The sequence below is a fragment of the Macaca mulatta genome, chromosome 4, assembly GCF_049350105.2.
Source record: "Macaca mulatta isolate MMU2019108-1 chromosome 4, T2T-MMU8v2.0, whole genome shotgun sequence".
In the NCBI taxonomy this organism is placed as follows: domain Eukaryota; kingdom Metazoa; phylum Chordata; class Mammalia; order Primates; family Cercopithecidae; genus Macaca; species Macaca mulatta.
In genome coordinates, this window is record NC_133409.1 from 32,323,867 (window position 1) to 32,349,434 (window position 25,568).

At 36.1% G+C, this 25,568-nt stretch overlaps 1 protein-coding gene and 1 long non-coding RNA gene across 13 annotated transcripts in view; both read right to left on the reverse strand.

Moving 5' to 3' along the window:
* ECHDC1 (ethylmalonyl-CoA decarboxylase 1) overlaps positions 1–25,568 on the reverse strand; it is a 54,377-nt gene that overhangs the window by 25,945 nt on the left and 2,864 nt on the right. For 5 of the 12 annotated variants that reach the window (XM_015137286.3, XM_028846788.2, XM_077998720.1 and 2 more), the window contains 4 exon segments: positions 16,771–16,992; positions 12,965–13,107; positions 2,014–2,066; positions 365–445 (listed from right to left, as the gene is read on the reverse strand). In XM_015137286.3, coding sequence (XP_014992772.1) covers positions 365–445; positions 2,014–2,066; positions 12,965–13,107; positions 16,771–16,990 — 497 coding nt within the window. In that variant the 5' untranslated portion in view covers positions 16,991–16,992. 12 annotated transcript variants of the gene reach the window in all.
* Positions 9,471–9,774, reverse strand: LOC144340277 (uncharacterized). The gene is made up of 2 exons (XR_013416193.1): positions 9,667–9,774; positions 9,471–9,537 (listed from the first exon to the last, which is right to left on the reverse strand). It is a non-coding gene; the product is annotated as an uncharacterized LOC144340277 (long non-coding RNA).

The window sequence follows — 25,568 nt, forward strand, 5'->3', positions numbered from 1 at the left end:
TCTCTCTTTCTGCATTCTATTTTTCTTTTTTAACGTTGCTTACTTTGTTTGTATAATTCTTTTGGATTTTAAAGTTTCATATATTTCCTTAGCTTTCCTTCCAGGAGTTTTGCTAATATGGATTTGCTCTATTCAAAATCTTAAAACCTTGTGTTTTGTTAATTTTTTGAAAATGCATAATAATGAAGTGATCATGAAGTTATATTAGATAAAAATTATCTAATGACTGACAAAAAGAAAATATTCAAAAAAGAAAATAGGTTTATCCTATTTAAGAATATATGAAATATTGATATTAAGACAAAAATGAATTTGAGCAAGTTAATTATATTTGTGCAAGAAATTAATGCAATTTTCATCCTACCTGAAATCACACGCTGTAGTAAATTCTGCTCCTCCACCCAATGCCCAACCTTGAACCAGCGCAACACTTATTAAAGGAAGTCTGTATATTGAAGAAAAAACTGATGTTACAATTTTTAATTTCAATATTCACTTACAAATGTTATTTTTAAAAAATCTTAAAATGCAGTGGAAACAAAATATTGCAGTCTTCATAAAAACAAACACACATCAAAGGATAGCAGAAGCTTGAACCTTTACATCATGAGAAGAAAAACAGTGTAATACTAAAGATACAGTAGTTCACAATAAATGCCATGTAAGTTCATCAAAATACCTCCTTGAATCATTACATATTTTTAGGCTATAGCCATATTGTAACTTACTCCCAAATAAATGGATGCTTTTGTCTAATTTATAGCTCCTGGAACTTATCAGCAGCAGTGGTTCTTCAGAATAATTCCATGTGATATCATCCTTGTCCATTTTTATTGGTATCAGGTTAAAAGTTGGAAAATCAAGGCTATATCCAAAGGTTCGAAATGTGTTACACAAGATAGAGCTCCAAAACTGTGTTATGAAGGTTCCTTCAAAAATCAACTCATTGCTGCCTGAAATAATCCACATACTAATCCTATATAAAGGCATGATTTTGCGGTAAAAATAAATCTTTTACCTTTCCTGTTTGCAAAGACCCACTTTGCAGGGGTGTGTGAATACAAGGTAAATCTAAAAAGTTTTGCAAGTATGGAATTTTTGTAGGTTCTAACCTACAATGCAAAGGTGCAGGTCTAAACTAATTGAAAATTTCCTAATATACACCGCTCCCATGTAGAAAGAATTATTTTTAAAAAATAGTAACTTTTCAGATTTATGTAAGAAAAAGTCAAATGCAATAGGAAAAGGGAGGTGAACAGGGGTTAAGAAAATGAAGATACTATTTTAGAATAGTAATGTTATGATTCTATTACTCCCTCTAGACTCTCAGATACAATGAGTACCAAAAATACAGCAGTGCACAATTAATAACCTTGCTTAAATAAGAATTTCCTTAGTTTTCTTAATTTTAAATTTGTCTACATTTGGAATGTGAAAGTAGGAAACTAATCAGCCAAAACATGTCACAGTTTGTAACCTCAAACATACCTTGACAGGCCAACAAGAATTTTTCCTCTTTGCTTCTTTACGTAGGTACAAAGTCAATTCATCTTCCTCAGAAAGCTGTAAAAACTTTCCAATCCATAGTTCTTTCTCTCATCTCTGGATACAGACCACTTCACTACACATTCTACTAATTTGGAATGTTAGGTAACCTTTATGTGTCACATATAGATCAGTGTCTTTATTATTCTGCTCTAACACCAGTATTTAACTTTCCTAATATCTACTCCTAAATACAGCTAGTTATATGAGCTCTTTAGGGGATATGTCTTAAATTCTTCTTATCTTTCATTTCTTTTATTTTTAAAATATATATGTATATACCTCATTAAATGATTATCCTTATAAGTAATTAAATGATTATCCTCTATAGCACAAAAAATAGGACATCATTAGAATAGATGTAATTTAAAAATTAGCTATTATTTCTTAACTAGTACAAATAATGGAATAGTAAAAAGCTATTTTTGGTCTTTTAGAAATCGTGTTTTAAAAAGAAGGATGCATTACCTCATAAATCTTGTTAAGGTGTTTTGCATGAACATGCATACGGCCATTCCATCCTTTAAATAAAAATAAGCAGAAACACAAAGGTATAATGCAAATATATTACATTAAATTTTTTTAATTAAGTTTTTACAAAGTAATGAAGCCAAAAATATGTATTTTTTAAACAATGATGTTTCCATTTAAAACTCTTTGATGTTGTCTGAAATGCAAATAATGCTGTATTTGACTTTGTTGACATCCTAGGGCTCCTTGAGCTCAGCTTTGCATGAGGTATTAGCAAAGATGTAGGGATAAGTGACAGATCACATACTCTAGATCACTATGGAGTTCTACTCAGGGTAATGATGGGGGGAAAGGCGTAAGATATACCCATCTGTTATCCTTAAGACGATAAACTTATCAAAGAAGAAGGGAAAGAAGGGAAAAGTTATGTTAAGTTTTGGTTTCTTAAAAAAATGTTTCTAAGGCTTTATTTTGGTATTGCCACAACTTATAATTTTCTTAAACAAATTTCCTAAGAGTACTCCAAACTCATTGCCTTGTCTTTTTTTTAGCTCACATACCTTTCTTCAATCCAGTGTAATCTGGCCCTCTGCCTTATCCCAAAATCTCTCCTGAAAAGCTTTTAATAATCTCCTACTTGTCAAATTAAATGACTTTTCCTTATTCATCTTTTCTCTCTTCATAACACACAGTACTTTTCTTTAATCAGTTTCTTCATTCTCATATTTGCTCTCACATTCTAGTAACATTTTACACTCCAGATTCTCTTATTTCTTTGTTTGTTGTTTTCCAGTCTTCTTCCATGGCTCTTCTTATCCAACTAATCCCCTAAATCCATGCAGTTTCAAAAATCCAATCCATGATTTACTCTCTTCTTTATTTATAATTTCTTTTTCTTTTTTTTTTTTTTTTTTTTGGAAGTCTCATCTACTTCCATATAAAGTGCTAAAATCTACTAGACATTTTCACATTCTGATAGCACCTCAAACTCAGCACAGCAAAACCAACTGAAAGTAAAACAACTGAGTTTGAATCCTAGTGCTGCCACTTAATAACAACATGAATTTGAGCAAGTCATGACTATGTAATTCAGTTTCCTCATCCATAAGAAATGAGAAATTTTTAAAACATTTGCACTATTTGACTTAAAGGATGTTTAGAAAGATGACAATATACCTAGAAACTCTGTAAAAGATTGCATAAGAGTTCTGTGTTAGTGGAAAAAGTTAGTGTAAGAGTTCTGAGCTAGTGGTCAATAAGGCTCAGAATTTTGGTACTATGTTTGGCTTTCCTATTTCACAATTCTCTCACACTCAGTTATTTACCAAGTACTTCTCCTTGGATATTCCTTAGAAATATTTCGAATATTGATCCCTTCTTTTATATTTCCGCTGCTGTTGCATTAGTTCATACCTGTGTTACTCAAGCCTTGATAAGTACAATAAGATGGCTTTGCTTTCTCCCACCCAAGGACTAATCAGACCCGACACCGATTAACTTCCAAGATTGACAAGACTGGGTGCATTCAGGGTGGTATGGCCGGAGACAACAGCTTTGCTTCCTCACTGATTTCTGTATTTAATTTCTTTTTCCTCTTAAATATAATCTTCCATCCTGCTACCTAATAATCCTTCCTGTAGGATGATGATGTCTTATAGAATACAACCTGAATTTCTTGGCAAGACCACCTGATTCCAAACTATCTTATCAACTTTGACTACCATACCCCTCATCCAAGCATCCTAATTTCACCACACAAACTATTTGTCATCCCTCTAACACCTTACACTTATTGTGGCTCCTGTGTCTTTGCTTTCATCATTCCTACTAGTTGGAGTAGGCTGTCCTTCTCTTTACGTATTTCAAGGAATGCCCAGATCATATATTTTTCCATCAAGATTTTCTAAATTTCACAATAACAATTTTCTCTTTTGTGTTTCCATAGTATTTTTACTTTTATGCCTTAATTATAGTACTTATAAATTGTGTTGTATGAATATGTGTTTAGATGCATTATCAGACACATCATCTTTACAAGACGGGGACTAGAGAACATAATAATAAGTTCTCAATAATTTTGCCAGAGATACAGAAATACAACAACTATCAAAGTATAAGTATTATAAAAAGTGCTTGAACAAACTGAGAAGAGTGTCAAAGAAGAAATTATTCATTTCAATTGGGATGGGGGTAGTTAGAGAGGCTTTAGAGAGGAGAAGGGAACGTGGCATTTGCTAGGTCTAGACAGTAAGTCCCTTGATGGTGATACTATGCCTTCTCCCTCCTCAGATGCTAGTAAAATGTTTTGCACATAGTGTTTGTTGAACTTAACAAAATTAGATGAATTTTAGATGGAGAACTATGTTGATTTATAAAACAAATGCAGTCAAGAAAAAGTAAAAGCCAATGTGGAAGGAATTTCCTAATCCAAAGCTGTTATCAGGAAGATCAGTGTAGCTCACAAAGTGATGAGAAAATTAACACAGGCACAAAGAGCTAAAAAGTTTTCAAAGTGAACTGGTTTATCCTCTGCTAAAAACCTTTCCAATAAAACCTGTTCTATTACCTACATCAAATAATTTTAATATGCATATTTGCTCTTGCTAGATTTAGATTACTTAAAATTCCCATGAAGTATATAGAATTGGTAGAAATAAAGGTAAAGCAAGTATTAGCCTGTGTACTACTATAATTTTCATTCAAAAGACAAAAGGCACACACTAAAAATGTCTATTAGAAGCCATATGAAATAAACGGTTAGAACAACAGTTTCTAAAGCCAGTCTGCCTAGGTTTGAATTTGGGCTCTAGCACTTTCTAATTAGTTTGACTTTGCCCAACCTGCTTAACCTCTCTGTCCTACAGTCTCTTATCTGCAAATTGTGCTAGTAGTAGTACCTATTTTATTAAGGGAGCTAGTAATGATTAAGCAAGTTACGGCACCAAATGAGGTTAGAACAGTGTCTGACATATAGTAAGAGAATAAAAGTTATCTATCATTATTATTAATATTACTAACAATACTGGCAATAGATAATGAGTATGTTTTGGTTTTAAGTGTATCATAAAACAGAAGTTTAAGCAGTATTGGCCAACATGCCCTAGAGATAAGAAAGATTTCATTAAATTTGTCCCCCAAAGTTATTAAACCCACAATGGTTAAATGCTCTGTCCTCTCACTGGGTTGAAGAAAGCAAACAAGCCAGTAAGAGATACCTGTGATAGAGTAAGCTGTGGGTGAGGAACCAATAAAAAGCTAGACCTGCTCTATGTATAAAAGCTGGAAGCTGAGAAGTACTAAAACAAGGTTTTGAAAGTTGCTGCAGACAGTGGTATTTTCATGCTATCTGGATGATACCTGAGATCCAACCCTACTCTTCTAGATCCTTCTCATAAAACAAGGACAAGAAGAACAATGCTCAGCCAAAATGCCAAAAGGAAGGATTAACATCATATTAAGCCATGTTTACAGTGGAAAAATGCCCAGCCTGTAGAAGTATCTTATTTAGAAACATAAATAAGCCTCTTTCTTGTTTATTATATGGATTTATTAATTTCCTCAAAATACACGGAAAGGTTTAGAGAAAATTAAAATAGCTTGTCTTTTTTTTTTTTATTTTTTTAGCTAGTGTATTGCTCTGTCACCCAGGCTGAAGTGCAGTGGCGTGATCTTGACTCACTACAACCTCCTCCTCCTGGGTTCAAGTGATTCTCCTGCCTCAGCCTCCTGAGTAGCTGGGATTACTGGCACCTGCCATCATGGCCAAGTAATTTTTGTATTTGTAGTAGAAACAGGTTTCACTATTTTAGCCAGGCTGGTCTCGAACTCCTGACCTCAGGTGATCTGTCCACCTCGGCCTCCTAAAGTGCTGAGATTACAGGTGTGAGCTACTGTGCTTGGCCGATTGTCTATAAATTAATCAGGGTATGGAACTGTACAATAGTAGTAGCAAATACAAGGAAGTTAGACAAGAACTTTGAGGTCACTGTAGAAATATAAGGAACAGAGATCTAAGGAACAATAGATTGGGAGAAAAGTAACAAGGAAAGTTAAGGGACAAAGGAGGAGACAGATTAAGAACAGAAAGGTTTCTAAATGCCACACTTTTCCTTGAGGCATTATACCCATCCATTGCAGACTAAGCAGGTTTTATTTCCCTACGTTCTAAAGCCTATAACTGCACTTTGATTACATATTCCCTCTGAAAGGAAACTTCTTGTAGCCTACAGGACATCTGTGGCACCAAATCCAAGTCTTAATATTTAAATATTTTTTTTCTATTTTATTCCTTTGTCTTTCCCATACATAACTTTTCAGCAGGGTTAATCTTTGTGTTATCCTAGTGGATCTCCTGGCCTCTACCATCTGAACCAAGAATTACCTGCCTAATAGGGACAGTTGGAGCTCTTTTCCTACACAATAAACAAAGCATACCAAGATGCGACCGACTTCTTATGGGATCAGTTACACTAAAAAAAAAAAAAGTGGAATAATAGATAACAAATATAATAAAATGTTGATAGGCTTGACGCTCTTATGAGTACATGAGGGTTTCACTGTATTAGTCTCTGCTTTTACCCATATTTGGTAATTTATATTAATAAAAAGCTTTTGAAAACTGAACAAATAGCAAAAACATCAAAATAATTATATTTTTATGATAAAAAAGCCATTTAATAATCACTTCCAAGCATTTTATTACAATTAGAAGGAATTATAATCTAGTTGCCAAAATTGTCATATATTTCAGTTATCTCATCATCCTCAGAAAGCAAATTCACCAAATTAAGTAGATGCTAGTGATGCATCTGTAACAACAAAGACACTGACAGACAAACTGTTTACAACTTAAAGTCATGGTAAGTTTCAGAATGTTTCAGCCATGAGGGGGAGATGCAATTATATATTGCAGCTGTAACTCATATATAACACATGTATGAGCCTCAAAAGTCCTGAGGTCATTTTAAATTTCAGCTTTACACAGATTTATAGTTCCTTCTCAAGTATATAGGAATATAGTTTATAGGAAACATCAGGAACTTTACATAAACTACTTCTAGTTCTTGTTAATTTTAATATCATAATGTGATAAACACACCCCATATGTATTATTGCAATTCTTGTATGTATTGTTACATACATACAATTCTTGCACGTATTGTTACAATTCTTAAAATTATCCATAAATATTCAAAGTGTTTATTTTTATGCTATATATTTCTTATACTGTGACTTCAGAGATTTCATAAAAGGATAATAAAGAATTCATCTACCTTATAAAATGCTTTAAATAGCCAGGTGTCGGGCTGGGTGCAGTGGCTCACGCCTGTAATCCTAGCACTTTGGAAGGCTAAGGAGGGTGGATCACCTGAGGTCAGGAGTTTTGAGACCAGCCTGGCCAAAATGGTGAAACCCCGTCTCTACTAAAAATACAAAAACTAGCCAGGTGTGGTGGCGGATGTCTGTAATCCCAGCTACTTGGGAGGCTGAGGCAGGAAAGTTGCTTGAACCCAGGAGGTGGAGATTGCAGTGAGCCGAGATCACACCACTGCACTCCAGCCTGAGTGACAGAGCCAGACTCTGTCTCAAAACAAACAAACAAAAAACCAGCCAGGCCTGGTGGTTCATGCCTGTAATCCTGGCACTTTGTTAGGTGGAGGAGGGCAGATCACTTGAGGTCAGGAGTTTGAGACCAGCCTGTCCAACATGGTGAAAACCTGTTTCTACTAAAAACACAAAAATTAGCTGGGCATAGTGGCCCATGCCTGTAATCCCAGCTACTTGGGAGGCTGAGGCAGGAGAATCACTTGAACCCGGGAGACGGAGGTTGCAGTGAGCTGAGATTGCTGCCACTGTACTCCAGTCTGGGCGACAGAGCAAGACTCTGTCTCAATAAAATAAAATGAGATCAATGTTTTAAATAAAATAAGAATCTGATCTGAGTTCTAAGCACACTCATTGTAAAGCAGATTCACAATTCCACATTTCCTTGATGAGACTGGCAGATGCATATAGCAACAAGTGACAAACACTTGCAGTAATACTACTCCTCAGCTGTTAATCAAGATTTACTTCAGGCGTTGAAAAGAGCAGATTACTTGGAGAATGTAGGTACTAGAAAGAATAAACTTTACTAAGTGATTCCTTATTTGAAGCTGGAATAAAAACTCTCTCCATGTTTTCCTGCATGACTTACGCCAGACCAATGATGTATATATACTACATATATATAATGATGTATATATAAAGCAATGAGCATGTTTCCACTTCCATCTTTAAGTACAGAGAAAAAGAATAGTGGCTATATGATCTAAAGAGGCAGAAACAACCTTCTAACTAGAAGAAAATAAGAAAGTAAAATAACCCTTCATCTTACTAGAGATGTTTTCCTAACCAGCTTCTATCAAACCCACAAGAGTCTATTATATTATTCTGTCTTTAACAGTGTCTTTCATGAACTAAGGTGAACAGTGATACAACCATTCGAGAGATGAAAAATACATATATATAGGTTGAGCTATGAAAATCTGAAATCTAAACACTCCAAAATCGAAAATCTGAAATCTAAAAGCTCCAAAATCTAACTTTTTGAGTGCTGACATGATACCATAAGTGGAAAATTCCACAGCTGACCTCATGTACACAAACTTTGTTTCATGTAAAAAATTACTGAAAACACTGTATAAAATTACCTTTAGGCTGTGTGTTTAAGGTGTATATGAAATATAAGTGAATTTTTTGTTTAGAGTTGGGTTCCATTCCCAGGATATCTCATTATATATAGATATATACACATATGCAAATACTCCAAAATCTGAAAAAATGTAAAATCTGAAATACTTATAGTTCCAAGCATTTTGGATAAGGGATACTCAACCTGTATAATCGAATGACTTGCAGGTGACATAGCTAATAATTAGATCTTGGGGGAGAAAAATCTGTCTTTTCAAATTTCCAGATTAGTGCTATAACCATTCAGATACATCACAAATTTAAGTCTAGTGGGAGTGCTACAAATTATGCATCATCTCATTAATGAAAATGTTTATTAATCTCAAGATCTTTGAAATAAAAATAATAGCTACCTTTTTCAGATACAGCTCTAGTAGGCACTTTATATATATTATCTTGAATCCTCACAATAGCTCAGCGAAATATCTACAATAATCCTCATTTATAGATTAGGAAAATAAGATTTAGAAAGATTAAGTAACTTGCCTAATCACTTAGCCAGAAAGTATTGAAACCAGCTTTCAAATCCAAGTTTATCAAAGCCAGTGTTCTGATTATCTGAAAGATTCTTTCTCACATATGCAAATAATAATCATATACTACATACAGTGGTATGAGACTTGTATAATATCATGAAAACTTTATTACCCACCTACAGCCCACATCTATAATTAAATGGAAACAAATATTACTTACTTTTTTCCCTTTCTAATTTCATTTCCTTTCTTTTTTTCTCCTAGAAGATGTGGTAGAGGGGGAAGGAGCACTGAATTCATGAAAAACAGGTTCCTTGTAAGATTGATAAAGGAAGATGATAGCATTTTTACTCTATCAGGGTAATTCAAAAGCATATTTTTAAAGTTGTTACTACTTCTTGAACTTTACTATGTGCCAGAACTAGGTGCTTTATGTACATACCTCATGTAAAACTTCTTATGAGATGCTAAAGAGCTTCCACTTAAAAGCATTCAAATTCTTGCTGATTTTAATGATGACCATCTTTGTTCATTGCTAATCTTCCTGTCCTTCATTTTTTTCAGCCCTTCACACTACTGCACCCTCATCTTTAAAAAGCGAAACAAATAAACAACAATAACAAAAGTACTAACTTCATATGACTGCTAAAGGAAAAGTGATGATATTGAATTTGATGTATCATCTTTGTTTTTTTTTTTTTTGAGACGGAGTCTTACTCTGTCGCCCAGGCTGGAGTGCAGTGGCGCGATCTCGGCTCACTACAAGCTCTGCCTCCTGGGTTCACACCATTCTCCTGCCTCAGCCTCCCGAGTAGCTGGGACTACAGGCGCCTGATACCACGCCCAGCTAATTTTTTGTTTTTGTATTTTTGCAGAGACGGGGTTTCACTGTGTAGGCCAGGATGGTCTTGATCTCCTCACCTCGTGATCCGCCCACCTCGGCCTCCCAAAGTGCTGGGATTACAGGCATGAGCCACCGCACCTGGCTGATCTATCATCTTAATATTATTAATTTATATTACCTATTTAAAATGTTATAGTAGCTCCCTCTAGCTTACAAAGCACTTTAGAATAGCTAACTCAATCCTCAATAGATTTTAGTGAGATAGATTTTATATATCCCATGGAGCTAAGGCTAATTAGTTGAGTGGCAATGAGTAGCAGACCTATGTCTAAACCCAAGACGTCTCACTCTGCATTAAGAGCTTTTCTTGATCCTATTATAGTCACAGGTAGGCTCAACTAACCCAGGAATGTGCTATATCAATGTACTTGAAAAAAAGAAACACCTAACACCTAGATCTTAGTTTCTAACACCATCCTCTACCATTTTCCATAACCAGGACTCCTTGAAGAAATCACTCATTACATAATTGGAGCAGGGAAAATATAAGATTAACTTGGAGTATCTTATAATACTAGAAAGTAAGGGAATACTCAAAAAACAAAAGGATGTGTCAAAGGAAGACAGGACTTTGGGCCTTTGGTCTTTGGGCTCCCAATGGCCAAAGCTGGAACAATTTGAGCAACAAAATGAATAATGAATATAAAATAAATATCCATGAGTGCATATTGATATAAACAACTGAATAAATAAGTATATGAATAAATGGGGGAGAAGACCCAAATCCCCCTTACATAAGAATAATGGACATATATGTCCCCCCTCCAGGAGATGGAATTTATTTTCCCTTCCCCCTTGAGTGTAGACTAAACTTAGTGACTTGCTTCCAAGGAGTGGAGTATGGAAAGTAAATTTAAAATAGAGTAACCAGGCAAACACTACCTTGGCCAGGTGACCAAGGTTAACATCATTAGTGATAAGTCACCTTGACAGCATATTCCCTTGATGTGATGTGATGAAAATAGAAGCTTACCTCTGGTCTTTCTCTCAGAATCCCACAACCCCAGTCTAATATGAGAAAAACACCGAATTCCATTTGAAGGATATTCTGCAGAATATCTAACTAGTGCTCTTCAAAACTGCCAAGGTCATGAAAAACAAGGTAAGCCTGAGAAACTGTCATAGATAAGAGGAATCTGAAACATGACAGCTAAAGGTACTGTGGTATCCCGGATTTGATCCTGAAGCAGAAAATAGGCACCAGTAGAAAAAGTACTGAAATATGAACGAAGTGTGGAGTTTCTTTTTTCTTTTTTTAACTACTTTGTTGAATTATCATTATCAGGTAAAAAGCTGTACATATTTAATGTATACAACTTGATGAGCCTGTGGACAAGTATACACCCATTAAACCATCACCACCATCAAGGCCCTAGACATATACACTACCTCCCAAAGTTTCCTCCCACCCCTTTTATTATTATTAATATTAATTTTGTGTGTATGTGTAACAAGAACACTCAACATCAATCCCTGCCCATCCCCACCACCAAGCCCCTGACAATCACCATTCCAGTCTTGGCTTCTCTGAATTTTACTTTTTTTTTTTTTTTTTTTTTTGACAGGGTCTCACTCTGTCACCCAGGCTGGAGTGCAGTGACACCAACATGGCTCAATGAAGCCTTAAGCTCCTGGACTCAAGCAGCCTTCCCACCTCAGCCTCCCAAGTAGCTGGGACTACAGGTATGTGCCAGCAAATCCAGCTAATTTTTTTATTTTTTTGTAGAGACAAGGACTGGCTATGTTGTCCAGGCTAGTGTTGAACTCCTGGTCAGTCAGGCAATCCTCCCATCTCAGCCTACCAAAGCACTCATATTATAGGTGTGAGCCACCATGCTAGGCAGAGTTTCACTATTTTAGATTCCATATATAAATGAAATCATACAGCAGAGTTTCATTAATAGTAAAGTACCAATGTTGGATGATATGGTTTGGCTCTGTGTCCCCCAACCAAATCTCATGTCAAATTGTAATTCCCAGTGTTGAAGGATGAAGGAGGGGCCTGGTGGGAGGTGACTGGATTGTGGGGGTGGATATCCCCCTTGCTGTTGTGATAGTGAATGAGTTCTCATGAGACCTTGTTGTTTAAAAATGTGTGGCACTTCCCCCCGCCCTCCGGCTCCACCATGGTAAGATGTGCTTGCTTCACCTTTCCTTTGCACCATAACTGTAAGTTTCCTGAGGCCTCCCAGGCATGCTTCCTATATAGCGTGCAGAGCTGTAAGTCAATAAAATGTCTTTTCTTCAAAAATTACCCAGTCTCAGGTAGATCTTCATAGCAGTGTGAGAACAGACTACTACATTGGTTCATTAGTAACAACAAATCTATGTACCACAGGAATATGAGACGTTAACAAAAGGGGAAACCGGATGCAGGGTGCATAGGAACTCTGTATTCCATGTGCAACTTTTCTGTAAATTTAAAATTATTCTAAACTTAAAAATATTTTTAAAAAAGAAATCAATTCACCTTAAAAATAAAGAGACAAAGTGGGGCATTTGAGGGGGCTGGAGCAACATTAACAGCAAGAGAGAGAGAGAATCCCTCCAAAATATCTAACACAACTGAGAGTGTTCTGCTAAACTAGAAATTATAGTAATTTCAAAGCTTTTAACAAGAGCCTTTTGCAGATATACTACTAATAAAACCTCAGAATCATTTGCTTGTTATCTTGTTCCTCCTATAATTCTAAAAAAGAAAACAAACCAAAATATCCCTATAATCCTTTGAAAGTTATTAAAGTCATCATAATAACCATTAGTAAAATATAAATGTCACAGTCATACATGTCTAATAAACATGTAGAATCTAATGCATAATTCATATAACACTTGCCTCTGGAGTTCCTAGTGATTTCACAGCATTCAGATCAGATCCTGAAGAGAAAGTATTTTTTGCCCCACGGACAATGAGGCCTTTCCCCTCTGTCCAATTTTCCAATTCAATTACTTTTTCCAGAAGTTGTAGCATCATAACACCTGCCAGAGATGGGAGGGGGAAATCACAAATATATGAAGGTGACTGGAAAAATAGAAATAATTTATAAATCATAAGGTGTCAAGCATACTCTTAGGTCCTATATTTTATAAATATTTACTGAATGTCTATCAAATGCCTACTGCACTGGCACTATGGAGTATATAGGAGAGATATATATGGCAGGCCCTGCATTGTAAGTGTAAATTTATTATGTGTCTCTCTCTCCATCTATCTTAAGAAATCACACAAATATATGATTATGTAGAAGAATAAGAATATACCATGCTGTCCTAAGAATAAGAAAATGATATGGTAATAAGAAAAAATTATTTCTTAGGGTAGAGACAAGACATAGACCTGACTTCTCAGCAATACACGTCTCAGTCAATAAAGCTTTATGGGTATAACATGACTGTGAGACTTATGATACATTGGACACACGGTATACAGAACAAAGTGCAATTCCTATACTACTGACATCAGAATAGGATGTTAGTTGAGGAAATGAGTAATAAATACCATCTTTCTCTATGGTTAACAAACTGTCCTCTGAGGGGCTTGAGGCATACGATGGAAGTTCTTCACAGGCCTACCAACCATTAATTCTATGATTTATAGATTGTTACCTTGATATCACTCCAAAGTTCTATTAGAGCTTCTTTATAATAGACAAATTTAACACAGGAACAGCTGGGACTGGCATTTTAAGATCTAATCAATAACTTTTAGATATGCTTATCTTTGGTGATCTTCCAAGTTCATACAGTTCACGGTTTTCAACATGACTAGTTTTATTTTCCTCTGCCTAGGCAATGCTTTTAGAAGCCAATGTATAAAGATCATAACAGAGGGTTAAAAACTGGCAAAAAATTAGTACCACAAGGTTCCAAAACATGGCCCCATTAAATTATGTACACTTCTTTGGAATATAAATCCCACAATGTCAAAAACTTATTTTCTTTGCCATTTTCTGAAGTAACCAGGAGTGAGGTGGTTCCACAATAAATGTTATATTAATGGTACTAACTCACAAATGTCTAACGTAGCTATTCTTTCTTATGGCTAATTATGACCTACAGTCATGCATCAACAATATATCACATATACTATGGTGGTTCCAAGATTAAAACAGAGCTAAAAAATTCCTATCACCTAGTAACCATCATAGTCATTGTAATGTAGTACAACGCATTATTCACATGTTTGTATTACAGCTGCCTATGGTATTCGGGAAGTAACACACTGAATAGGTTTGTAGCCTAGGAGCAGCAAGCTATTTCATATGGTATAGGTATGTAATAGGTTATGGGTGTAAGTACACCCTATAATGTTCACACAATGACAAAATCACCTAACGTATTTCTTAGAATGTATCCCCATCACAAAGCAACAAATGACTGCATTTAAAACTGTAACCCTTTCCAAGGATGTCCTAGATGCTTCAGAAATATCATTCTTTTGTTTCAAGTGATTTACAGTCTAGTAAGGGAAAGAAGAAACCCACACTTTTAGTATAAGAATAAATCTGTATAGGTTAATATGCATCTTTAATCATTCATAATATTTAAGCTTCTTAAAAACAGATCAGGTGCGGTGGCTCACACCTGTAATCACAGCACTTTGGAGGTGGAGGCAGGTGGATCATGAGGTCAGGAGATCGAGACCATCCTGGCTAACATGGTGAAACCCCATCTCTACCAAAAATATTAAAAAACTAGCCAGGCGTGGTGGCAGGCACCTGTAGTCCCAGCTACTTGGGAGGCTGAGGCAGAAGAATGGCATGAACCTGGGAGGCAGAGCTAGCAGTGAGCCGAGATCGCACCACTGCACTCCAGGCTGGGTGACAGAGCCAGACTCCGTCTCAAAAATAAATAAATAAATAAAATAAAAATAGTTAAATAAATAAACAATGCTGGCCTTTGTTTTAAAACCTTTCCTATGGTGCTGATTTTTTTTAACCCTTTCCTACGATGCTGAAACGCTGGCTATGAGAATAAGAAAAATCCATACCAGTAGTTTACTATTAAACTAATCTTTTCAACTTTGCAAAGTAAACCTCAAAAGATGGAAGAGACCTTAAAGAATATCTAACTGAATGATTTTTAAACAAGGGCCCTGAGTGCTCATTCATCCTGTCTCAATCCAACTTCACCAAATATCATTACCCAAATCAAAGCACGACTCCTTTTATTAGTTTTATATATTATGTATCAAAATAATATTTGTTTCTAATTGAATGAAAAATTATTTGTAACTTTTCAGAAACAAATCATCACTATTGATCCAAATTTAACCTTCTAGAGAAATTTTACCTTTCAATTTCTATTTTTCCTGGACTAATATTAAATTGGTTTTTACTCCCTAAACCAACAGAACATATAGAACTACAGAGTCTCATAAGGTAGTCAATAGTCACCTGTATATATTGAGCACTTGATATGTGGCTAGTCCAAATTGAGATGTGTCATAAGTATAAAATAAATATCAGATTTCAGAGACTTAGTGTGAAAATAAAAAGAAAAATACCTCATAATTATTAGATTAGTGACATATTGAAAAAATACTTTGGATATACTGAGTTATAAGTGAATTGTTAAAATTAATTTTACCTTTTTTTATTTTTTTAAACTATGGCGACTAGAATATTTAAAATTGCACATGTGGCTCACCTTTGTTTCTTATATTATGTTTCCATTGGTCAGCAATGGTACAGAGAAATCTCTCTGAATTCTGATAAGTGGAGAGAAAAGTCATCTTGGGTTTAAAGACTCACCACTGGTAATTTACAAAAAGTTTACAGACTATTGAATTATGTCTATAGTACGACTGTATATAAAGTAGATATATGAAAATTTTGTGAGATTTTCTAAGCCCCAAATTTCAAATGCTACTAAAGATTATAATCATGAAGTGCATAACTGAAAAGGGGAGATTAGTAAAATCAACTTGAAAATAGGAGTGGTGAATATTCAACAAGGCTACTCATTAGCTCTTGCATAACATAGTTGTAGCATAATTCAAATTTGAGCTTCAGCAAAAATTACAAAGTACCACATGTCCTGCATCTTCAGTTCTCTTAAACATAAAATTCTTATATGCTAAGAGTGTTGACTAGAAAATAGAAGGCATTCACTAGCATCTAAGAGTTAGGGAAGAGTCCACAGCTAGACAAGTGCCGTTTTTCTTCTGTAACCATTGAATTAAAAGGTTAAAAACTAACACTGATTTTATCTCAATTCATAGAAAAAAATTAAGCTAAATAATTCTTTCCATTAACAGGCTTTTCTCTTTTCTCTTTAGTTTCAGGAACTCTTTGAAACCTCTTCCTCCTTGTTTCCTAGAAGAATTAGCTGAGAACAAAGAAGTTATTAAACAGTTAATGAATTTCAATGGAAAATATAATCAAGATTAATTTAGGTTTCCTTTTTATTATTATCTGTATTAATGAATTTTCTGAAAGCATTCAAATATCCATAATTATTAAAAATTACTTAAAGTGTTTCTGGTTCATATTACAGAGTTGTTGTTTTTGTTATTTTTTTCATGTTCTACCAAGAGTACCAGGACTTTAAAACATTCTGTCACCAGAGCAAGGATAAAAAAATATGTGATAACGGGTTAGATTTAGTGTCATTCTTCAGGAATAAAAAGATCCCTAATACCTGAGAAGGCATTCATTTTACTTGGATTGTTCAGGGTAAGAATGCCAATGCCACTGTCTTCTTTCTGAAGGTCAATGGATCCACCAGGAAACTGCTGAAGTTTTTTTTTCACTTCTTCCTCATAAAATCCATGGGATGTACTATAAAGTGACAATCCTGTTTGATGTAGCAATTTTGTCCTTCCAGACAGAGAGGATGTCTTCAAAAGACTTTTTGCCATTTCTGGAAAAGAGAAATAAGTATGCAGTAGTACAGATGAATAGGCACTCATTATGTGTTAATAGGCTGTAGTAATGGACCCTTCTGTGGAACTGGGAATACTTCCCATTTCTTTCTTTCTCTTTTTTTTGAGACAGAGTTTCACCCTGTTGCCCAGGCTGGAGTATAGTGGAGCTCTCTCAGCTCACTGCAACCTCTGCCTCCTGGCTTCAAATGATTATCATATCTCAGCCTCCTAATTACCTGAGACTACAGGTGCCCACGACCATGCCAGGCTAATGTTTGTATTTTTAGTAGAGGCAGGATTTCACCATGCTGGCCAGGCCAGTCTCGAACTCCTGACCTCAAATGATCCACCCACCTTGGCCTCCCAAAGTGCTTGGGATTATAGGCGTCAGCTGCCCCGTCAGCCGCCCCGCCTGCCGCCCCGCCTGGCCACTTCCCCATTTCTAAAAGCACTCTTTCAGGAAATGATCAGTACAGAATTCCTTTCATTTTTCCCGCCTTCTCAAACCAAATAATTCACAAAGCATATCATTTCAGTATATATCACTGAGAGACAATGGCATAATTTCAGTATATTTACTGTGTTCTAATACAATAGGAAAGCTTAGAAAAAATGCTGCTCTGTATTTTGCACCATCTCCTGCCTCCAGGTAGCCTTTTGCATCACATGCTTCTTCATTCTCCAACTCTTAACTTTTTCAAAATCTAAGAATAAATAGAGTCCAAGTGTCCCTTTGGAAACAGCCTCTATGCAGAAATGCTACAAGAGCAATCCCACTCTCTAACAGAAATTTTATTCTTAACATTATTCTTACTTTCTGCAAAGCTTTCAGGCAAACGGCTGGAAAGGGTCCTAAGAATAATGGGGAGGGAAATACAAATGTCTGTGTGGTTTTTCTGTTCCCCAAGGTTCTGTCACTCTTCTCCTCTTATTCTTTCACCTCCTGAGTAATCTCTTCTCTGCCCATAAGCTTTTCTTACCCTACTTAAACATTATTGTTGATACAAGACTACATTCAGAAAAGGATATAAAATATAAGTTACAGTTCAATGAATTTTCACAAGGTGAATGCATTCTAGTAAATAGCACCCAAATCAAGAAACAGAACATAACCTGAACTTCACAAGATTCTCTGTGTCGCCTTTCGGTCAAAACCCCTCAAGTAGGCCGGGCGCGGTGGCTCATGCCTGTAATCCCAACACTTTGGGAGTCCGAGGCTGGTGGATCACGAGGTCAAGAGATCAAGCTCATCCTGACTAACACGGTGAAACCCCATCTCTACTAAAAATACAAAAAATTAGCTGGGCGTGGTGGTGGGCACCTGTAGTCCCAGCTACTTGGAGGCTGAGGCAGGAGAATGGCGTGAACCCGGGAGGTGGAGCTTGCATTGAGCCGAGATCGCACCACTGCACTACAGCCTGGGCGACAGAGCAAGACTCCTTCTCAAAAAAACAAAAACAAAAACAAAAAAACCCTCAAGTAAAAGTAACTTCTTGACTTCTAATACACAAGACTACTTTTGAACTTTATATAAATTGAATATTATATATTGTGTGTCTGGTTTCAATTTTATTAACATCCATTAGTGTTATGTGTAATCAGAGTCTAAATAGCCCATTCTTCTCATTGCTGTATTCTATTTGTGAACACAAAATATCTGAGACAGGTCTCATCGCAACCAATTCAGAAAGTTTATTTTGCGGAGGTTAAGAATGCGCCCAAGACACAGACTCAGGAGGTTCTCACCATACATGCCCAAGGTGGTCGGGGTACGACTTACTTTTATACATTTTGAGGAGACATGGGACATCAATCAATATGTGTAAGATGTACACTGGTTCTGACCGAGCTAAGACAGGACAACTCTAAACTTCTAGGGGGCAGGGTGGTGGTGGGGAGGGGACAGGAGGTAGATGTAGGCAGGTCTTCCAGGTCATAGGTAGATAACAGACAAAAGGTTGCATTCTTTTGAGTACCTGATCAGCCTTCTACTGAATACGCAGTTTAGTCTGGCTCAGTGAATCTGCATTTTCACATAAATAGGGCAGAGGAAGTAATCAGATGTGCATTTGTCTGAGGTTAGCAGAGGGATGACTTCCTTTTTGCAGGCAGGGGAGGGGTGTTTGAGCCAGTCTCTCCTTTGTCGCCCAGGCTGTATTGCAGTGGCACCATCTCCACTCACTGAAACCTCAGCTTCCCAGGTTGAAGCGATTCTCATGCCTCAGCCTCTCGAGTAGCTTGGACTACAGGCATGTGGCAATATGCCCAGCTAATTTTTCTATTTTTTGTAGAGACAGAGTTTCGCCATGTTGGACAGGCTGATCTCCAGTTCCTGGCCTCAAGTGATCTGCCCACCTTGGCCTCCCAAAGTGCTGGAATTACAGGTGTGAGCCACCACGCCCAGCCCAGAGGGATGGCTTTCTGTCCAGCACCTATGAACATAAGCTATCTGTTTAAATGTCAGAGTGAAATTCAACAGAAGTTAGTTTTAGGGTAAAGATTGTGAGGATCACAAGGAATTTCCTTGTGGGCAAATTGTGAAGGAGGTATGTAGCTGTTATCTTTTCAGCCATCTTATTTAGGAATAATATAGGAGTAAGGTTTGCCTGATGTAGTTCCCAGCTTGACTTTTCCCTTGGCTTAGTGATTTTGGGGTCCTGAGGTCTATTTTCCTTTCACATAGTATATAAATATACCACAGTTTATCTATTCTAATCTTAATAGACATTTGAATTATTTCTAGCTTTTGGCATGACTATAGAGTAGTTATTCTGAGTACATACTTTGTGTCACTAGTGGCTACAGTACTGAATACATAAAGGGTACTTAGTAGATAATGAGGGAGAATGTAGGCAAGTAAAAAAAATAACTCATCAGGCAGTCAAAAGGAATGCCACAAACTTGTTTTATAGCTTTAAAAATGTATCTACTATGTGAGTTATAAAATGGTATCAAAAACTGTCTGAGAACATGCCTCATAAAGGTTACAATACAATATCCCCTTTCCACTTTAAGTCACGTGGCCTTCAAGTGACATTTTTACCAAAGTGTTTCCAATGAATACTTATCTGAACACACAGTGGGATGTAATCTCCTCAAACAGATATATTTCAAAAACTTGAGAACAGTATTTCAAAACTTTACCAACTAAGGTGGCTTGTAACTACAATATTGAAGATACCAAGACATTTCTTAAATCTCCTCAAGGAGACTGAAGTGTAACTCAGAGAAATCATGACCTAATACACTATATTTTAGATTGACAAAAACAAGTAGCGAGATGCTTGTCTTCTTAAAAAATGATATCTAAGAATAAAAACTGGATGTTGTTTTTCCAAGAAAAGAAAGGTGTTCTAACTTGCCATCATGTCTTTGATGGGACCTGCTTTTAACTGTCATAATTTTATTCTATCCCTTAATTTCAAATTTCTTATCATCTTTCTTTGTATCCTCCCTCCCACCGAAAGTCACCAGTTGCCAACAGCTATGGTTCCCGAATAAAGAATAATGAAAGCACTGGGTGACCTACTTAATGAATTGTGATTAATAAGGTTTGGGTCAATGTAATATACAAAACTAATAAGCAACTAATAAGGAAAGTCAAATGTTACAAGTTGCAAAATATCTAAATATTTAGTATTTTCAATACTTTAATGTCTTCATCTATGGCAATTCCATACTCCTTTTCCAAAACTCATATAGTGTAACTTTCGTGACATCCTTCCATCCCATCACCTGTTCTGTCAAATTAGAAAAGGATATTAACTGATTCTATGGTATTAACAGATTTTAAGGTATCTAAGGCCTCCTGAAGAACTAGAAAGCTAGTGGGAACAATGATCACACATGATTTTGCAACATTCCAGGATATTTTCAGTTAACTCAAGGGACCTTGCAAGATTTTTAAAATAAACTTCAAAATAAAAGAATCTAATTAGAACATGGAAATGTTTACTGACACAATAAAGGCAGAATGAAAGCTTACATCACAGATGTTCTCACCACCTAATTTAGTGCAATAATAGGTACTTTACCAGTACTATATAAAATTACTGGGCATGCAGAAGAATGAGAGGATACTGTGAAACTAAACAAAATTTTTAAATGCCAAAAATTACTGCCATATACTTAAATAATAAATTATTTAATTTTAAACAAATGATTCATTTGAATAATGTTCCTGCAAATATGATTTTAATTCACTGAATATTATTCCCCATATTTAACTTATCTCTTTCCCTTATATAGTTCCATTACCCAAAACTGCAGTCTGGTTCAAAGACCTATTTCCCTGCTTTCCCAGAGGGAAATAAAAGTTCTGTCTATGGAAAGGAAGTATTTCTGAAATTATTACCATTAGTTATCTACCATTATTAGAAAATGAGCTATCCTGGTCAAATAAACTATCTCTCTTTAACTGGAAAGCAAAACTTTCCTGGGCAAGGACAAATTCTTTTGTTGAGAGTTTTCTTGCTCTAAGGCACACAGAAGTGTATTTTTAAATATTTTACCCTGAAGGAGAAATAAAGTGATAAGCATAGAAAATTCAAGTCTGTGGAAAACAGAAGGGGGGAAAAGTCTTATAAATAAAATGTTGTTACCAATTACAAAGTACGAAGTGGTTATGAAAAAAACACCAGGGATTTTAGACACTAAGTTATCACTCAAATGTAAATATCAAGTTACCTCAAAATCTCTTAGCTAGTGGAAGAAACCTAAACTAAAAATTTCAGACATTATTGAGAAATGTCAAGCAATGTGGCTTGAAACAAATTGGTTATTCACACTGAGGACTAAGCTCTGATTTTTTAATCTTGCCCAAATTCCCACCTAAGGGGTCTGGGGACTCATGCCCTACAAATGATAAATTCTCATCAGATGGGTTTTATTTGACCCTATATATTGTGACTTACTTTTCAATCTGACTCTGGCATAACATTATGAGACAACAAGAAAATATTTAACTCCTAAATATATTTCCTTGCCATACCTTGAAATTGCCCTGCAAAGTTTCTTATGGGAAAAATCCACATAATATAGAGCATCTCCTTCCCCCTGTTTTCCTTGCTTTCTTTCCAGATCCAGGAGATAATCAACTAAGAGCCAAGCACCCTTCTAGGTCTGATAAGAAACATTTTACAACTGCTGTCTCTCTGAAGTCTGCTGAGATTCCTCTCCCCAAAAAAACTTGGTCTCCACAACCCTTTATCTTTAACCTGAACATTCCTTTCTATGGATCCCCATCTTTAGACAAATTCAACCAACTGTCAACCAGAAAGTTTAAATTTACCTATAGCCTGGAAGCACCCCCACTTTAAGTTGTCCCTCCTTTCTGAACCAAACCAATATATTTCTTAAATGTATTTGATTGATGTTTCATGCCTTCCTAAAATATGTAAAACCAAGTTGTACCCTAGCCACCTTGGGCACATGTTCTCAGGACCTGAGGGCTATGTTACAGGCCATGGTCACTCATATTTGGCTCAGAATAAATCTCTTAAAATATTTTACAGAGTTTGACTCTTTTCATCAGCAACACCTATATTCTCATGGTAGGATGTATTTATTATTAAGTTTATGTTTGTAATCTCCATTCATAACCATAACTCTCCCATACTCAACCACTATTCTTTCTGTTTCACCTCCCCTTTCACTACCCTTAGACCGAAGTTCAGTGGTCAAAGTCTGTGAGAAAAATAGGAAAATATACCAAAATATGTCATTCAAAATGAGTTTTGAAGCTCCCTTTACTTTTTTAAAGGCAAAATTTTAAAAACATAGTAACTAGATTAGCAATTAAGACAAATATTTTAAAACAGGATGGTATTCTTTATTGGATTATTTGAAGTAGATAAGTAGACATTTAGCTGCATTCTCAGAAATAAAAACAGTTATTAGTTTCTTGGCATATGGACCATTAAATTTACATTCATATGTAGACTTTTCTGGTCAAGAAATGGGATCCAAGTGTATAGACACATATGCATACGTTAAGAGCATTTGGTGAGAGGTAGTTCTGTAGCAATTCAACAGCTATTTATTGAATTCCTATTAGTGATTACCCCATTGTTAGCTATTTCAGAGAGAAACAAAACATCTTTAAAAGTTTGCAGTTTTGTCAGAGAAACAAAATACTCACACATAAAGCAAAAATAACTCAAATATCTAATTGAAAATAGAGCAAAGTCTCTCCTTTTATTGAGCTCTACTAGAGAGTTCCATTAAACTTAATGTATAATCTTAACTTCATAAAAGGATATCTTTTTTTTTTCCACCAGTAAACTTTTATCATGTAGTCTAAGGATTTTCTTTAGGTACAAATGGATCCAATAACATTAAATCAGTGCATGGAATTATGATGCTTTATTGGCTTTCATTCTAATTTTTAAAATTCTAAGCAGAAGTACAACCAAAATCAAGCAACATACCAGCTCTGCTAGGGAGTAAAGTAAATATCAAATGTATATACTCATACACACATATATAAAACCAGAATTATCCTACATATGTGTAACCAGAATTTTTATGGTTATGAAACAGTGCAATACTAGTGTTTCACAGCTATATATTACTTCTATAACAAATGACTTTTGTTCCCTGAGTTGAAATTTACGTTACATTGCATTTCACCAGAAAGAAAAGAAACACAGATGTGAAGAATGAAGAAAAATATCAGTTGAGTCACCTAACCAGTGCTGAAAAAGTTAAGTTTCAGAAGACGGGTAAATTCTATTTCTTAACCTAGATAATGTCATCCACAGTTATTTACTTTGTTGTTCTTTAAACTCATCTGACACATTTTACTCTCTCTATATGTGTGCTACATTACATTTACTTCTCGGGAAATATTTTCTTCCTGTCCAGGATTTCCTTCCAGTCTCCTAAACTGCCAGTTGCAAAACTAGTTTCTTAAGAACTCTGCTTTATATATTGCATCAGTAGCCACTGACAATAATTACCACCTACAGATGTCTGAAATTTCTTTGTTGACAAGTCTGGCAGCTAAGCAAGGGTCCTTATTAAAGGTAATGATATTTCTTAAAAAATCATGCACAACCAGAAAACATAACAGAAAGGTACATATGAGATAAGCTGTAGAATTTTAGGGGTGGTCAGGACAGGGACTGCATCTTACTCACAGCTCTTAACACAGAATTTTACATTAAATTTTTGTGGAACTTAATGACACATATTGTGGTTATTACTGTATAGGTAATACGGTACCTAGTCATCATTTTCTAAACTAAAGATAAAATCTATATTTACAAAATAAGAAAAGAGAACTATTTCAGGCCAGGCGTGGTGGCTCACGCCTGTAATGCCAGCACTCTGGGAGACCAAAGTAGGCAGATCACCTGAGGTCAGGAGTTCGAGACCAGCCTGGCCAACATGGCGAAACCCTATCTCTACTACAAATACAAAAATTAGCCAGGGGTAGTGGCACTCACCTGTAATCCTAGCTACTCAGGAGGCTAAGGCAGGAGAATAGCTTGAACCCAGGAGACAGAAATTGCAGTGAGCTGAGATCATATTGCTGCACTCCACCCACCGTGACAGAGTGAGAGATTGTCTCAAAGAAAGAGAAAGAAGAACTATTTCACTCTTGGGTTCTTTAAAAATGCAAACCCAGGGGTGTAGCTACAAGTGAGGGTAGCATAGCCAAATAATCTTTCACTGGCCTCTGGTCAGCTTGCCAAAGAGCCACAACTTCTCCATCGCTCCTAGCTGAGGAATCTCTGCTCCTCTTCAGAAAAGAAGGGCAAGAGCTCCTTGTCTGGTTTTATTCATATTTACAAAACGGGTTTGTATGCAACATAATCTCTACTGCATCACTAATAAAAATATTAACACTTTTTAAGAAATGAGGTTAATAGCCGGGCACGGTGGCTCACGCCTGTAATACCAGCACTTTGGGAGGCCGAGGCGGGCGGATCAAGAGGTCAGGAGATCGAGACCAACCTGGCTAACACGGTGAAACCCCGTCTCTACTAAAAATACAAAAAATTAGCCGGGCGTAGTAGTGGGCACCTGTAGTCCCAGCTATTCAGGAGGCTGAGGCAGGAGAATGGCGTGAACCCAGGAGGCAGAGCTTGCAGTAAGCCGAGGTCGCGCCACTGCACTCCAGCCTGGGTGACAGAGCGAGACTCCGTCTCAAAAAAAAATGAGGTTAATAGACAATACAAAGTCATTCTACATATCTATATATAATACATATTTTATAAGGGTCTGGTTAGTGGTATTCTTTCTACTTTAACTATTTGAACAGATTTTTCTCACAAGGCTATTAGGTATTATGAGTTAAGGATAACCTGACACACTTTCTACAACTTTCTCAGAATGAGAGGCAATTTACCCAGTACGTATTGAGATAAGACTTGACTTAATGTGTCCCTCCCTTCTGCATTCTATTTACTGAGGCAACAAAGGGAACTTGCTTTCTCCCTCTCTCCTTTTCTCCCTCCTCTCTCCTCTCTGCAACCTATGGCTGCCTTCAATTTGGGAAGTGTCCCATTCTAAGAAGGCCAAATAGACTAGAGCTCAGGGTTCCTGAGGAATGCTTCTAGTCTAGGGA